This window comes from Platalea leucorodia (assembly GCF_965183815.1).
Source record: "Platalea leucorodia genome assembly, chromosome: 1".
In the NCBI taxonomy this organism is placed as follows: domain Eukaryota; kingdom Metazoa; phylum Chordata; class Aves; order Pelecaniformes; family Threskiornithidae; genus Platalea; species Platalea leucorodia.
In genome coordinates, this window is record NC_138823.1 from 30,285,804 (window position 1) to 30,302,970 (window position 17,167).

Sequence of the window (17,167 nt, forward strand, 5' to 3'; positions counted from 1 at the left end):
GGGAGAGCCTGCTGGTGACTATAACTAGTGACAAGGCACTGGCTGTTACAGTACAACTAGGATTTTGAAGAGAACTGTAGCTAAAAGTGAATTTTGGTTAAACAGTTTCAGTAAGGCTGGACTAGATGTCCTAATAGACTTCTTACTTGAGCTGGGCACTGTACATGCTTTTTAATATCAGTGCTATTGTAGTACCCCTTTACAATACCATATTGACATTTCTTCATGAATGGCTTTATTTTTGAGGGCACTACAGCATCACTATGTAAGCACACAGTGCAACACTGGGCATTTGATGTAGAAAATGCAAGCCTGTCCCGATATGAGGAGGGGTAGATTCATCTAACCATCAAAAAGTAGAAGGGGAATCATTTCCAGTGGGCAGTTCATACAGCCATTGCTGGGACTGGATGAGTCCCAATCCATCTCTTGCTGTTTACTCCAGGGGAAGACTAACAAAGTCTAGACACTTAGTTTTTAAATGTCTGCATTTACACAAATGAGTGCTATTGTTGGCCATGTTCACCAGCCAATGATTATTAATATCTGTTACCACAAAAAATCCATCATACTTTTCTTCACACATTACAGCCCAACAAAGAATGCATACAGCAGCTCATGCAAACGCACTTACATTGATATTTTATGAAAGAAATATTTAAGAGAAGTAAACTGGCTAGTATGAACAGCTGTATAGGATGAAAGCGCAAACATCGTAGCATGTCATGAGACAGTGACTTTCTCCATGTTTTTTGGTTTGCCATTAGCCGACTGCTATGTGGCGTCTGTTTCTTGATCAATAGTAAAAGTAGCATGATGCATCTGCCAAGGAAACATAGATTCTTAAGACTTTTAGTAAAAGGCAGATGTATAATAAGTTTGGCAGAGTACCAGGAAAAAAAGAATATTGCCAAGGCAGTAGATTGTCACATGCCTCTATGTGCAAACTCATTTTCTAAATAAAAGTTTGTGAATACATCATGGGGTCCGGTGTGGCAAATGGTAAACTGGCTTCTCTCTAATGGGTCTTGCGGAAATCCTTGAATAGCTGTTTAGCTCCTTTCAGAAGGCAAGACAAAGAAAACTACTTTGAAATGTCATATTTCCAACAAAAGGTGAGCTAAAGAAGAGGAGAAGAAAAAGGAGGATTGTAAATCAAATTTGTCAGTCATATTAAATACAATATGTCCCTTGATATATACCAAGGAAGATTAACTGTGACTGTTTTTTTTCCTAGAAGGTCTCTTCAGGTTTTTCCTTTGTTCCTCTGCTTCTTTATCCTTGATGAATGTCAGCAGCAGGAAGCTGCTTCAGAGGCAACACAGAAGAGTATTTATTGAAACTTTACAAGACAAATCAGGTTGTAAGTTTTGCTATATCTTTGCCCCTTAAAGGATTTGGGATGATGCAGAGATAAGTCGATACCATGCTTGAAACACTGTGTAGTTAATTGAAAAGGAACTAAATAAATGTTTTAAAATCTGACATTGTTTAGACAGAAGGGCTTCTTTCTAGTCCATCTAATCAGTGAATGGATCATAGGAAAGACCTAGTGAGTACACACAGAAAATTCTTGACAAGACTGAAATCGAGACTCCTTATCCAAGTACACTGAAATTCAGTTAACTACAATTAGGAGATAATACATATCCATTTCAGGCAACAAAAATATTCTTGCATTACTTTTCTGTATTGGTTTCTCTCTTAAATCTAGAGAAACTACAGTGACTGAAGGTATCAGTCATGATAAGCATTAGATAGTTGATAATGAAAAACTTGACACTGAAGTCTAAAAGAATTTTGAAAGAAAATTAAAAGGGAAAATCCTAAATGCTAGGAGAACTAGAAATGATCAGCTGAAGTGTCAGGTTTCAACCCTAGCTGTTATATAGCACTCTCTTGACCTCATTTTACTATCAAAGAGAACTCAGTCGTTGGCACTCAGAAGAAATGTCATCATTCCCTGTTGACTAGAAAAATTGCAGTACTTTGGCATTTTATTTTGATGATGATACAACCTTTCAGTCTACTCCACGTATCAGGGGAATCTTAGGCTTGTCTTACAAACGTGTCTAGGTTACTTTAGTCATTTATCTTTGCCCTATATTCAGCGGTCGAGTCTCTGGATAATGTCATCAAAGTGAATATGGCCAGGTATTGAGTACATAGTTGGGTATGAGGCAGGAGACACTGACGTATGAAACTTTGAGGTAACCGTATAGACTGTGGCAATTTATCCTCTCAGCCAGAGAGAGAATTTGGACATCTTACAGAAGACCTGGGAAGTGAATATTTATGATGTGCTTCAGAAGGCTCTGCCCTTACATATTGAAAAAGAAAGAAGTTTGGTGGAAAACTACTTGTTGTGTAAGTAGCGGTATTTTACTGAGTTCTGCCCTGGTAATGCTCATGTTACTGTACTGTTTCCAGAATGTCAGTTTTTGTTGGATTTGTAGGAATGTCGTCATTGTCTCTGCTTTTACCTCCTCCTACTCTGGCAACAACACACCAAAATGAAAAGCATACTTTGCATAAATCTCCAAAGCGTTTCACTGAAAGTCTAGAAACATACATCTGCAGTAGGCAGAAAGCACACACAAGAAAGTAATAATCTCAGTGGGATTTTCTGAAATCAGGCGGCTTTGTCAGGAGTAAAAAATCCTTATTAATCTGCTGCTTGGGAGATTTTGGAGATGCCTTTATTATACTAGAAATTAATGTACTTTGGGATGAACAGTGAAACAACATCAGTTGCATCTGTACTTTAAGCCGCCATTTAGTGTAATACTGGTTTGTTTTAAAATAGTAATCCAAATCCAGCTCTACATGACTGAACACCCAAAATAAAGAGTTGGAAGATTGCTGGATATCAAAAAAAATGTGTGCATTCACAGAGAATGAGACTCAGAAAAGGCCCTGAAATAAAAGAGGAGATTACATATTTTAACCATTTAAAACATTTGTCACACTTAGTTTCCAATTCACGAATACTGGTGAATAAATATTTGAATTATTATGAATTATTCATAATACATGGTAAATACGTACTTGAACTTAAATACATATTGCAATTTATAAAGTGAATAAATGCAATTTAAAATGAATGCAAATTTTTACAAATAGAAGTGTGTTTCATGTAGAACTAAAATTTTTGTAGTCTGTAGGACTTGATGTTTTTTGGAGGTGAAAGTATATAGTGAGTGCTGCAGTGATTTGCAGAAGGTAGAAGAATTGTCTTATGGTGAAGAGCTGCTTTGGAGCTGTGGATTCTGTCACTGGCCATGCTCCATAGTTTCTGTGTGGTGATGGAAACCCACTTTAACGAAGTCATTGAAAAAATTAAAAAATAAAAGTCTGTGCCCATGCCTGTTTTAACTAAAGGCCTTTTACATGATGGCATATTACATAAACCTAATTTTTCAGATGAACTTATTTTGTACCTGAGTGAAAATCCTGCTGTTCAGGACCCATCTGAACCACTGTGTCTTTCAAGTTGGGCCCTGTAAAAGCCGTGAGTTTTGTTCGCTGCATTGATGAGCTTTGACCTTCAAGACAAAACTGGTTCTGTGACTTGGTTGGCAAAAAGTAAGAACTTTGCAGCTACTAGTTTGGGCACTTAACAACCCCTAAGGTGTATGCTGACCTTCTTTTTTCAGTTAGTTTCCCTCTTTCTGCCCATTTTTCTCTACATCTCTTAAAAAGAATAAATACATTTTTCTTGGAGCAAAAGTCTATGGCAATGGTATATCCGCATCTGATTGAAGAGAAGCTCCTTTTCTGTATTTTGAACATAAAATATACCACAGATTGTTAAATATGTAGAAAAATCAGTGGCCGCACCTGAAAAGGCACACACCAAACTGGTGGGAACTTTCAGCCTTCATCGTTCTGTTCCACAGCCTCCATACAGACAACGGAAACGATGGTGCAGACCCTTCCCCTCACAGCAGTGTCCGAAGATTAATACCTGCTTAGGAAGTCCTTGGCTACTACTATAACGATGAGTGCTCAAGAAAAAAAAAAAACGGAATAAACTGGTAATTTTCTTTCTAGGGCAGTGTGTAATGAGTGAAGTATAAACAAGCTCCAGTATACCCAGTGACTGATGAGGATTTGGCAAAACATACTGGTGATCACTGGTTATCACTGTCCATTTTATGCATTAATGGTGGAAAAACAGTGCCAGGCTGTTCAACTAATGCCCATGTCACTGTGAATACCATAAGGAGGGCTGATTTCTTTCTTCATGCTGCCATATCCTTCTCCTGTCCCTAGGTCTGATGCAGAGCTCACATTTACCCACCAGTCGCAGTTGTCTCTGAAGACATACATAAAAAATTTGAAATCTGTTGATGAAAATCAGCTGAGAAATGTGCATTTACTGCACACTATTTGGTGTGCCGGTTTCTTTAAAAATACCTTCAGACAGTAATAATTTCTGAAGTACATATTAAACCAACATGTATATGATTTGCCAATGTTTCTTGAAGTATTTGGTTAATCATCTTCACACAGAAGGCACCAAAACCCAAAGTATGCTCTCTTTTCTGAATGATTAAGCCAGGCGTCCCATAACATTTCACCAGCAAGTAGGGCTGTGGCAGCCTGCTAACAACAGTGAGAGGGAAATACATGTAATCTAGCATCTGAAGCCATATAACCTGCTGTGAAAAAACAGAAAAAAATGGGAAAAGGAAATAGCGACGATCCCAAAGATGGGAAAAGAAAAGAAAAGGCCAAGATGCAACTCAAAAGAAATATAGGTTATTTTGATGGGGTAAGTTTTATTATAGGATCAATTGTTGGGGCAGGGATCTTTGTGTCTCCCACGGGGGTGTTAAAGCATTCCTTACTCAACGTGGGCATCGCACTAACAATCTGGACTGCATCTGGGCTGGTGTCTCTGATGGGTTCCCTCTGCTATGCGGAGCTGGGAACCGCTCTGCCCTTCTCCGGAGGAGAATACAGCCATATTAAAAGAGGCCTTGGATCCCTACCTGCCTTCGTCTTTATCTGGACGTCAACGTTTACCAAGCCAGCATCAAATGCTGCTCGAGCCTTGCTGTTTGCTGAATACGCCACCCAGCCATTCTACGGCATTTGCCCTGCACCAGAAGTGCTGAAGAAATGCTTGGCCTTGGCCGTTCTCTGGTCCCTGGGGATTTTGAATGGCTGCAGCGTCAAAATGGCTGCATGGGTGCAGACAGTTTTCACTCTGCTGAAGATGATGGCCTTGTCCGTAATCGCCATCGGTGGCATAGTTCTCATTGGCGGGAGAAAGGAGAGTCTGGCCAGGTTTGAGGACGCATTCAGCTCAGAGATCCCCAACGCGTCACAGATTGCTGAAGCCTTCTTCCAGGGACTGTATGCGTATGGTGGTTGGTGGTCCCTCAATTATATGGCAGGTATCTCACTCCTCTTCTTTAGATTTTGTTCTGCAGTTGCCATTCTTATGTTCCTCAGCTCATCTTAGTAGAACTTGTCTCTCCTTCAAGACCATAGGGTCTCTCAGGATTTACACGAGTCCTGTGTTTGTTGGGGCTGGTAGAAGAGACGTTGTTCCTCCCTAGGGAAGTTTCTTTCTTCTTGTGCAGTCTCCAAAATCAGACTGACATTTCCAAAGGAATACAAGAGAAATCAAAATAGTTGGTTTGAAATCTCATGAATAAACAGATTTTTTCATACCTTAAAAAGCTACATTTTGTCTTAGCGTCAGTGTCAGTGCATTTTTAGAAAAGGTTTAAGATATCCATGCCAAACTGTGTCCACAATAAGGAGCAAATCCAAAAAGATAATTGATTAATGTGTATTTAAATATCTGTACCTTCTCTGAGATTATGCAGCTGGTTTGTACATGGACAATTTTGAATTGTGTTCAAATATAGTAATTTTATGGGATATATAGGATGGTTGGTAGTCACTTCCTTGGGAAAACAGAGTTTTGCACAGAAGGTGAAGAAAAATGTAAGGAAAACAGGATAAATCCTTTCATATAACTTGTGCTCAATTTTAAACATTTAAAACCTTTTTGAATACCCATTTATTTATCCTATTTTGTATCTGATGACACATGTGGCAGTAATAAATAGAGCAGTTTTTCATGAAAGCTGCAGAGATAATGTTCATAATGTCAGTCACGCATGTCACAAGTTGAATGAATAGTGTTTTATAGTATCATCACATTTATAGAATTAAGTTGTAAGTAAACAGATGTTGCTCTTATATCTTTAAACCTATTTATCCATTGACCTCTATCACATGTAAAACATTAAATAAACCGAATGTGTGAAATGCATAACACAAAGTTCAATGGTGAGAACAGTGTGAAAATTGGGTTAATGTTTAAAAAAATGACTGTTATTATTAAAATCCAGCTATTCCAGCATTAACAATATGCTGCAATAAAAAAGGTGATATAAAGCAGCAAAGTATAATTTTGAAATCTTAGGATTTTCTTAAAGGCAAGCATTTAGCTGTGAAAGCCCAAGAAAATAAAAGAATTAGTGGTAAAATATTAATTTATTTTCTTATCAGTTAGCAGTAGTAATAAAAACATACACTGGACAGCACAGCTGTTTAGACAGATGCAACCTATGCAATAGTCCTCTTCTGAACTGAATTTCCTATTCTTCAACAATAACTTCATTCCTGTGAGCTTCAGCTAAAGCATCAGGTGCCAGCTGGACAGCAGGACTGTAACGAGCAACAAAACAAATGGAAAGATAAATTTAAATTGGCAGTTTTAGTGATTGTCCCCTTCTGGGCTCAAAATTACCAAGTGTATTTCTAACATTTGAAATAAATCCCAAATTTTCCAATTGTCCATATCTGAATTCCACCGTTGTGCTCATTCAGTCCCTCTGGCTCTGCGCACTGCAGCCGGTGCTGGGGCAGGCTCAGAGCTGATGTTCTGAGCAGGAGGCAAATTATGTTTGAGGGAGGAAAGGGATTTCTGTCTCCTAAAAAAAGCTTAAGTAAGCTGCACATTTGACTTTTCACTTCTTTCCCCTTGTGAGTTATCGGTTGGTAATACTGAGGAAGTCTTTTGTAAATGCTGGAGGAAGCAGGAAGGGGAGAGGGAGCAAGAGCGAAGGGATGAAGGAGTGAAGAGATGAAAAAGACCCTTTTTGACTGAGATGAGGGTGAATTATTAGGGTTCTGGAAACCAGCACCATCTTTTGCTAGGACTATCACATGATCAGGAATGTGTGCCAGTGCCTCAGTTGTTCAGCTGCAGAATTTAGAGTTTTTCATATTTGGTAAGAGTAGTTTTAAGCTAAGATGCCAGGCTTAGCACTAAACAGTTTTCCTCTACTAGCTTTGCCCTGAAAAAGATAATCAACAGCAGAATCCAGCTGGGAATGACCCCCTTTTAAAGCCACTGCATTACTGCTCTTCTGTCAGTACCTTCAGTCTCTCCTGTTACATTTTCTGTATTTCCTGATACAAGGGCAAAGAGAAAGGTTTTGTGCAGGAATAGGAAAATACTCTCAGAAACTTTCAGATCAAGACTCATGAGGTGATGTAAGAATAAATAATCTGACTTTAGAGTCTCACATTTAAGCTAGTGATTTAAAAGTATGGCTACTTGAAAATTTCTTATGAAATCAATTTTCTAATGTAAGTCAAATACGTGTTAAATCGAAGTTATCAGTCCTTTTGACTTTTTTTATTGGTCTATCAGACCTCCATCCATCCCTCCTTCCAAGATAGTTAAAAAAAACAGCTAAAAAAGGAAAAAAAAAAATTGTTTAGACTTCTTTGATAATAAACTATTTGAAAACCACTGTAGGACCTTACAAGCAATGTAGCTTAGTAGCAATGAGTAGGGGTTGGGGCAGGACTTTGGTATCAGTCTTGTCAAGCTCTGCGCAGATTCACTACTGAAACACACTTGCAGAAGCTACACTGCTTGCTTTATTAGTCTTTTTATATTGTATTTTTCAGAAGAGATGAAAAACCCTAGCAGAAATATCCCCTTAACTGTGATGACTGCTGTTCCTGCAGTAATTGTTTTTTATTTACTGGTGAACATCTCATATCTGACTGTCCTCACACCTAAGGAAATTGTCTCTTCAGGTATGGATTTTATTTTTTTTTATTAAAAAGGTGTGGTCCATTAGCATACCCATCTGATGTCAGTTTACTGGTTACTTCAGCTCATCTAACTTCACAGTCAAGAAGTTTGGATTTCATTCTGAGTTTCAACAGAGAAGTCTCATTTAATTTTACTGTATGACACAAGGTGGACTGAATGCAGACAGATGTTATTAGGTGTTGAAAATGTTGGCTTATACCTGCACTTTCAAAAAAGAAATCAGAAGTGTATTAAAACGTGGAAATCAGGTAAAGATCAGGTCTCTGTTGAGTATAGAGAAGGCCTTTGTTTTCCTGTAGTTTTAATCCTCTCTCCTCCTTCCTTCCCTACCTCATGGTGTCTCAGGCTAAAGCCATTACTTTTTAGGAGGTGGACAAGTCTACCGTGATAAGTAATACAGAGAAGACTATGAACACAAAAATGTAGCCATTTCGTGTGTGTGTGGGGGGGTTATTCATGATAAATATTGTGATTCTTTAGAAAAGCCTATACAAAAGTCCAGTGTATGTAAAGCCTCTCTCAGATCCTGTACCAATAAGCTGTCCATGAAAAGGTCCAAGAGGGGCTGTATTTCTCCTTGATTGTCCAAACAGCACCTTTTAAATACCGCTCTAATGAGACTGAGCTGTCAGACCTTGCCTCCAGGAGCGACAAAAAACATACTTCATTTGGATGGATCAATTATTTTTTCTCCTGTGGAAACAGCTCAATCACATAAATGGGAGCGGTGTAGCTGTCACTCAGCAACCTCGTATTATCGCTCAGCCATTGTCAGGCTATCTGCTGTGAGACATGCATACATTTGCAGATCCATCCTACAATGAAAGAGGCAGTGAATAGCAGAGGATCCGTGAATAGCAGCTGCCCAGCAAGCATGACCAGCTCCAGACTTACTGGGGGAGCTGTGCTTATCTATGTCAGCTGAGGAGATAGCCTTAAAATTATAACTCTTGTTTCAAACATTGCTATGCATTGCTGCAGTTCTTGTTCTTACACTACTTTTTTGGGGGGGTTGTTTTGCCCGTGTCTAATAACTTCCTATGCTGCACCAGTCACTGCAAGACCTATATTCCTTACGGCAGTTGGTTATAGACACACTAAGTATTAGTTCTTGCTGCAATATGGGCTATAGCTAATTTCCCAGCAATACTGAATATCTCTTGTTCAGAAATAATCTTTCACATTTCCCAGTTCCACCCAAAGCAAAACCTCATTAATAACACGCTCGCTGACCCGTCTCTGCACGTACATGCACTCATGTTGGCAGTTTCCTCATAACAGTAGGTCATGTCACCACTGTGGTCATGCCGGGGGCTATTGCGTTCATTTTCTTTCCTCTCGTGGCCTTGCCCATGCGTGTATGTTTGTGATTCATGGCGGTGAGATGCAGCTTGCTCCCGCTGGGCAGTCCATTACCGTGGTATTGGCCCCAGCAGGTTTACCCGGCTTGCTCTGGCAGGCAGCACTCCTTCTTGCTGTCATCCTCTCCCGGAAATTTTTAGCTCCTCAATTAAATACCTTTAGGATTAGATTAGTCATGTTTGACTACTGTAACAAAAAACAGGCATTACTGGTAAATAATGGGTATTTAATGTATTTTAAGTTTCATTTCTGTTGAGTCTGTCAGTAATTCAGACACGGTACCTATGCTACACTAATGCTTTGCTTTTTTGCAGTTGCTGTGGCAGTCACTTGGGCTGATCGAGTGATCCCCTCTGTTGCCTGGATCATTCCTCTCTCTGTTGCTGTCTCGATATTTGGTGCCCTCAACAGCAGCATGTTCACACTAGGTCGATTAAGCTATGCTGGAAGTCAGTCAGGACATTTACCTGTTTTAATATCCATGCTTAATGTCCACTCTTGTACTCCAGCACCAGCCATGATTTTTTCAACCACCATTGCATCCATTTTTATCATCCCCTCTGACCTTATTATGTTAACAAATTACTTTGGATTTTCTGCCTGGCTTATGATTGGATTGACTTGTGCAAGCCTGATTGTACTTCGATACCGGGAACCTCATCTACACCGACCATACAAAGTAAATGGAAATAAGTTATAAAATATTTTTACAGATTTTTTTGGGTCATGGGTAGTGTACAAAAGTTACGGAACAAGTGCAAGTCAGAAGTGGATAGTCACTACAAAACTGCAAATAATAATCGCAATCTTTAGAGCCTTATTCAAAAGCTTTGCATCACTGTAGAAGGAAAAGAAACAAACAGATGGTCTCTGCCCCAGAAAGCTTGCACTTTAAAACAAGAGATGGATATATGCAGAATGGGGGAGATGTGCAAACAACATGAAACCATAGTAGTGTGGAGTAGTAACCAGAACAGTGTGCGATCCAGGCTGGCCATTCACGGTTAATTAAACCTTGATCTACTCTCATCTTTCCTGACACAACCACAGACGTTAAGGATAGGTTTAATTTAATCTCAGTCCAGCTGGCAGAAGGATGGGTTAGAAGTGCATGCTCATTGTCAAGGCTTCTTGTAGGCACCCAACCCTGAGTTTCTTTTAGGAGCGCATAATATCATATGTGGCTGAATGGTTTCCAGGGCCTGTCTGTCTCTCCCCCTTGACAATAGACGGAGCCTGAACAAGTATTTTAGAAAAGTTACCTATCTTCTAGGCAATTTGAGGTCAGATGAATCTCATCCTGGGTGAGATTGCAGTAATGTGAGAAACGGTACTCTAGTGTGGCAAAGAATGCATTACCACTTTTATGAATGAGGCATAAAATCACAGTTGGACAGTTTGTTTCCTAAAATGTTTTTTTTTTTTTTTTTCTCTTGCAGGTGTTTCTACCAGTTCCATTTGTGATGGTGGCAATGTCTTTCTTCCTAGTTTTAGCTCCCATTGTCTGGTCTCCAAACCTGCAATATGTTTATGCTTTCCTGTTTATGCTTGGAAGTCTTGTTGTTTATCTGCCTTTTGTACATTTTAAATTGCATTTTGCATTTCTTGATAAAATTACTTGCCACTTACAGCTCCTGTTGGAAGTTTCTCCTGCTGACGAATCTGCTGAGAGCATGTATGAATAATGGCAAATGTTTAATCCCAGTACAACTCACAGCCAACAGAGAATTTTGTTTAACTGAGATTGTAGAAGGTACAAGTAGATGTTAGGTGTGATATATAGGCATGCATGCATGTGCATGCATGCAAGTATGTGTATGTATATACATATATAGATGAATATATATATTGCATACATATATACATGTATATACATATATGTATATCCATATGTGCACTTTTATATACATATATGCATATGTACGGACATGAGCATAATGAGTTAATATGTATATATTTTGTGTGTCTGTGTGTATACGTACATATACGTAGATGTATATGTATGCTAATTTAATAGGTGCAATAGATCTCTCTTAAACTGGTAAAATCTGTAAAATGCTCTCTCTTGCTCCTGAAGACACAGTTAAAGTTGCATATAATCTTGCAATAATAGAAATAATACTAAATTACAGCACAAATAATTATCAATATTATTATATAATAAATGAGTAATTACATACTTAACAGCATCATTATATAAGTATACTTTTGGTGTCCAAACTAAATTGTCTGGATTATTTTTAGTTCATAGTAGCTTGTTTATTAGGACTTCTGGTTTTAAAGGCTGTATACTTTTGTTCATCTGATACCTTTTTTGTCTGAATTTATTTTTAGTAAAAACCTTTGAAGAATGTCATAAAATTGACTGAGACCTTTTTTAATCCCAGGAAAACTGTACATGGTGCATCTCAGCCATTTTAGAACAACACATACGAATCATAGAATCATAGAATGCTTTGGGATGGAAGGGACCTTTAAAGGTCATCTAGTCCAACCCCCCCTGCAATTGGCAGGGACATCTGCAACTAGATCAGGTTGCCCAGAGCCCCATCCAGCCTGGCCTTGAATGTTTCCAAGGATGGGGCATCTACCACCTCTCTGGGCAACCCGTTCCAGTGTTCCACCACCCTGATCACGAAACATTTTTTCCTTATATCTAGTCTAAATCTACCTTCTTTCAGTTTAAAACCATTAGCCCTTGTCCTGTCGCAGCAGGCATTGCTAAAAAGACTATCGCCATCTTTCTTGTACGCCCCCTTTAAGTATTGAAAGGCTGCAATAAGGTCTCCCCGCAGCCTTCTCTTCTCCAGGCTGGACAACCCCAGCTCTCTCAGCCTTTCTTCATAGCAGAGGTGCTCCATCCCTCTGATCATTTTTGTGGCCCTCCTCTGGACCCATTCCAACAGGTCCATGTCCTTCCTGTGCTGAGGACCCCAGAGCTGGACGCAGTACTCCAGCTGGGGTCTCACCAGAGCGGAGTAGAGGGGCAGAAACACCTCCCTTGACCTGCTGGCCACGCTTCTTTTGATGCAGCCCAGGATACGGTTGGCTTTCTAGGCTGCAAGAGCACATTGCCGGCTCATGTCCAGCTTTTCATCTGTCAGTACCCCTAAGTCCTTCTCCTCAGGGCTGCTCTCAGGCCCTTCATCCCCCCCCAGCCTGTATTGATACTGGGGATTGCCCTGACCCAGGTGCAGGACCTTGCACTTGGCCTTGTTGAACCTCATGAGGTTCACATGGGACCACTTCTCAAGCTTGTCCACGTCCCTCTGGATGGCATCCTGTCCCTCAGGCATGTCAACTGCACCAGTCAGCTTGGTGTCACCTGCAAACTTGCTGAGGGTGCACTTGATCCCACTGTCTGTGTCACTGATGAAGACATTAAACAGCACTGGTCCCAGTACGGACCCCTGAGGGACACCACTTGTCACTGATCTCCATCTGGACATCGAGCCATTGACCACTACCCTCTGGATGAGACCATCCAGCCAGTTTTCTATCCACCAAACAGTCTGCCCATCAAATCCATATCCTTCCATTTTAGAGAGAAGGATATTGTGAGGGACCGTGTCAAAGGCCTTACAGAAGTCCAGATAGATGACATCTGTAGCTCTTCCCTCGTCCACTGATGCAGTCACTCCATCATAGAAGGCCACTAGGTTGGTCAGGCAGGACTTGCTCTTGGTGAAGCCATGCTGGCTGTCTCAAATCACCTCCCTGTCCTCCATGTGCCTTAGCATAGCTTCTAAGAGGATCTGTTGCATGATCTTCCCAGGCACAGAGGTGAGGCTGACAGGTTGGTCGTTCCCAGGGTCCTCCTTTCTACCCCTTTTAAAAATGTCTGCAATATTTCCCTTTTTCCAGTCCCCAGGGACTTCACCTGACTGCCATGACTTTTCAGATATCACGGCAAGTGACTTGGCAAATACATCAGCTAATTCCCTCAGGACTCTGGGATGCATCTCATCAGGACCCATAGACTTATGTATGTTCAGGTTCCTCCAGTGGTCGGAAACCTGATCTTCACTTATAGTGGGAAGGACTTTGCCCCCCGAACCCTGTCAAATGGTCCGTTGACTCGGGAGGTGTGAGGAGAGAGGTTGCCAGTGAAGACTGAGGCAAAAAAGTTGTTGAGTACCTCAGTCTTCTCCTCATCTGTTGTTACCAGCTTGCCACTTTTGCTTATCAGAGGGAGTACGCTTTCTTTAAGCTTCCTTTTCTGGTTGACGTACCTGTAGAAGCCCTTATTATTCTTTGCATCCCTTGCCAGGTTCAGCTCCAGCCGAGCCTTGGCCTTCCTGATCCCATGCTTACACAACCGGGCAGTGTCCCTGTACTCTTCCCAAGATACCAGTCCTTTCTTCCACTGCCTGTGCAATCTCTTCTTGGCCTTTAGTTTGACCAACAGGTCATGGCTCAGCCATGCCAGCCTCTTCCATTCCTTGCCTGATTTCTTGCACCTGGGGATTGAATTCAGGGTGAAATCTTACAAAACATCAAACAAGGCAATAAGAATTATTTATCTTCTTTGTGACAGCAATAAAACTAAAGATATGTGGATTAGTTAGCATTAATAGTGCCTTATTCCTTGGTTTCTTTTCGGTGTTGTTGAGAAATAAGAGCTTTTTAGGCCCCCTCCCCTCCATTTTTATTTTGTTTATGAAAGCAAGATAAATACATTCTTTTTAATTTTGATAATTGGGGTATATTAAGTTCACTGAGTATTTAATCTTAAAAACAAAGAACCAGTACACAAGAAACATCACATACTTAGGTGATTATTAATATAAGCTGTTATTTTTATAATTGCAATAAAATTACATGTGTAAAGTGTTTTTTCAAATCTGTCTATTAAAGCTCAGCAATACAACCAGTAGATGGCTCCAGACTAACATCTCTCTTTCACCATCATATTCTGGGTTGCTGGATGTTGTCTTGGTGAGAGAAGTAGTTTTACAGGGCATTGTATTATAACACGTACAGTAGAAGGAAAATATTCTTGCTAGAAGATTCAATTCTCTGATATATCAAAAATTTAGAGGTCAGAATGATAGATGAAGACTTTATATATAGCTACCCAAAGTATAGGGTACCCATCAATAATGCTGGGAACCAATTGAAGGTTTAAGAGGATTTGACTTTGCACTGGAACAAACCCCCAAATGAAAACAAGTACATGAAGAAAGTGGCTGTTCTCACAGCTGGTGATGTACACGGAATGAAAATTTGAAGTAAAAATTAGACCTTTTAAAATGCTGTAGGAAGAAAAGTCCATGCAAGTGGACAAGTAGGAAGAAAAGTCCATGCAGCTGAGCTGGAGATGATCCTGCTGAAAGCAAACCAGGAATCAGTGTTTAATTTCACTCAATAGTGCTATCAGAAAAACCATTCTCTTGCTATTTAAATTTAAAAAATCACAAGACTCGACAGAATTTTATAGGAGTAATGTTTTAAGAACTGAATTCTAGCAAGTATTAAAAGGAAGGAAGGATTTTACTGTGAGTAAAACACCAACCAGGGATTTGTAAATGCAGGTGTGGTGCCGGGCAGTGCCACAGATTTTCAACTGTTCTTAATCAAGTTACTTATTTAAACCCGTGTTTTAATATGTAAATAAAAATGGAAGTCATAAGACAAAAAAAATGTGTATGGGACAATAATATTGTATTGTAGACCACATGGTTAGAAAAAGCAGACATCAAGGGGGTGTTGCTCAATTGGATGTGTAATTTCTATGTAATTTCTTGTCAGTAGATCTGCTTGAGCTTGTTTATACACTTGAATTCCATAAGGAGTTGGGTACCTAGCGAATACATATGTCAGGGTATGTTTGGGTGATTGGAGCATGTTTCTGTTAATGATACAAACTTCAAATATAGAGATTTAGGGAACAAATTAGGGAACTCAAAAGTCCCAGTGAAATGTAATATGAAATAAATTGCATCTATGTATCTTTTTGTAATATGAAGTAGATGATAGTTTTTATTTTAACAAAAATCTAGGAAATGACACATAAACAGGCACACACATACCCCACAGTTTCAATGGTTATTGCCAAAGGATCAGCAAAGATGAGAACAGTTAGAACACGTCAGAATTAAAACTGCCTGTGCAAACTTAACCTGTCTCCTCTGTGAAGGCACCTTACAATGGCCTTTGGTTATCAGGTCATAAACTATTCTTTCAGTATACACTTACCTCATTTATTGGATAGAATGGATGGTGCCCAGATAATTCACTTATTATTTTCTTCCCATTTTGGTATGTGACCTCGCACTTTATTTATCACTTTGTGCTCAGACGCTGGTCTCGATAGACATCATTAATTTCGTACAGACTTTTCTGTGGTGTTCCTCATGACAGCATCTGAGCACTTCGCAAACAACCACTAATTTGTCTTTACTCTTATGAGCTGAATCAGTGGTATTATCTTTGCTTTGCAGAAGGTGAATTAAGCTGATGTGTAGGTTGCACAACAAATGCATTTTGTGATGTTCCCTGAGATCCTTCAATTCAGATCAAGAACCTCGATGGAGAACCATTGATGGAGATTCACGTTCAACTATGGATGTTTCTTTATCTTAGGAAGCAGGGCAAAGAGCTGAGGAATTGGTTAACATACACCTTGTATGGATATTCAGCCACTGTATAGATTTCAGTTCTTCCACATCTTTTGCGTGGACACAAAAGAAGTATGGCCAAAATTGTTCACTAACTTTGGATGCCTAAGCTGAGGTACCTTGGACCTGATTTTTCATAGTAATTAATAAGTTCAGAGTGCCTATAGTCTCCTGGAATTAAGTCCCAAGAACAGGAAAAAAGGAAAGAAGGACAAATTATCACAGTCACTTTGGTTTAGATGAATAGCAGGTATCCTGTAACTCAACTTCTGACTAACTGTGGGTAGCTGCAATTCCTTTAAGACATGCACTCTATGCAATGTTAGGTTACAACTATGAGACTTCAAAATTCCACCAAATCAAGCTGTGAGGATTTAAGATAGGGTATAGAAAATGAGGAAAACAGAATTAATGACAGTTTTTAAAAATGTTGGTTTAAATGATTCCCGTATGACCTTGGAATTTTATAGGGAAAGAGCAGTTTGAATCCTTTTGGGCAATATTCAAATTCTTTAATCCAGCAACCCTTCTGCAAGTGCCACCTCATTCACTATATCATATTCCATTTCTACAGCAAATGAGGGATTGGCTACCTCACATTTAGCATCTTCTTCAACACAAACTGTTGACTTATTCCCAGATCTGAGTGAGACAGGGGTCTTCTGAAAAAGAATGCTCTCATTAAATGACCTGCTATTTGGAAAAGAACTCACACAGCTGGGCTGAATTAACATTTTAAAAGCAATCTCAGATATGGTATTGCCTGTCTTCTGAATATGAGTCACTTGATGTTCTCTTAATGCAGCCTTTCTTTTGCCTGAGTGTTTTAGAATGCTAAATCACAAAGCAGCAAATACAGTATTCAATTTATATAGATTTCTTATTGTTGCTGGATCATTCCACATTTCCAAGCACTAAGCATAAAGGAACAGAATTCAAATTTATAAGTCGTATTAGCTACTCTGGCCAAGAGCAATTCAATATTTTAACATTATAGCTTGTTTTCAGTGACACTAGTTGGTCTCAACTGCTTTCCTACTTGAACATATCTCAGAAAATGCTATATAGAAGTGTGACTGTTTTAGTG

At 39.5% G+C, this 17,167-nt stretch overlaps 1 protein-coding gene across 1 annotated transcript; it reads left to right on the top strand.

Annotated features, from left to right (window-relative positions):
• Window positions 1-4,684: 4,684 nt before the first annotated feature.
• On the top strand, window positions 4,685-11,145 carry SLC7A13 (solute carrier family 7 member 13; the record flags this gene model as incomplete). Its single annotated transcript, XM_082337965.1, has 4 exons — window positions 4,685-5,405; window positions 7,948-8,079; window positions 9,775-10,139; window positions 10,900-11,145. 4 exons carry the CDS (start codon window positions 4,685-4,687, stop codon window positions 11,143-11,145), a joined length of 1,464 nt encoding a protein of 487 aa, XP_082194091.1.
• Window positions 11,146-17,167: the final 6,022 nt, after the last annotated feature.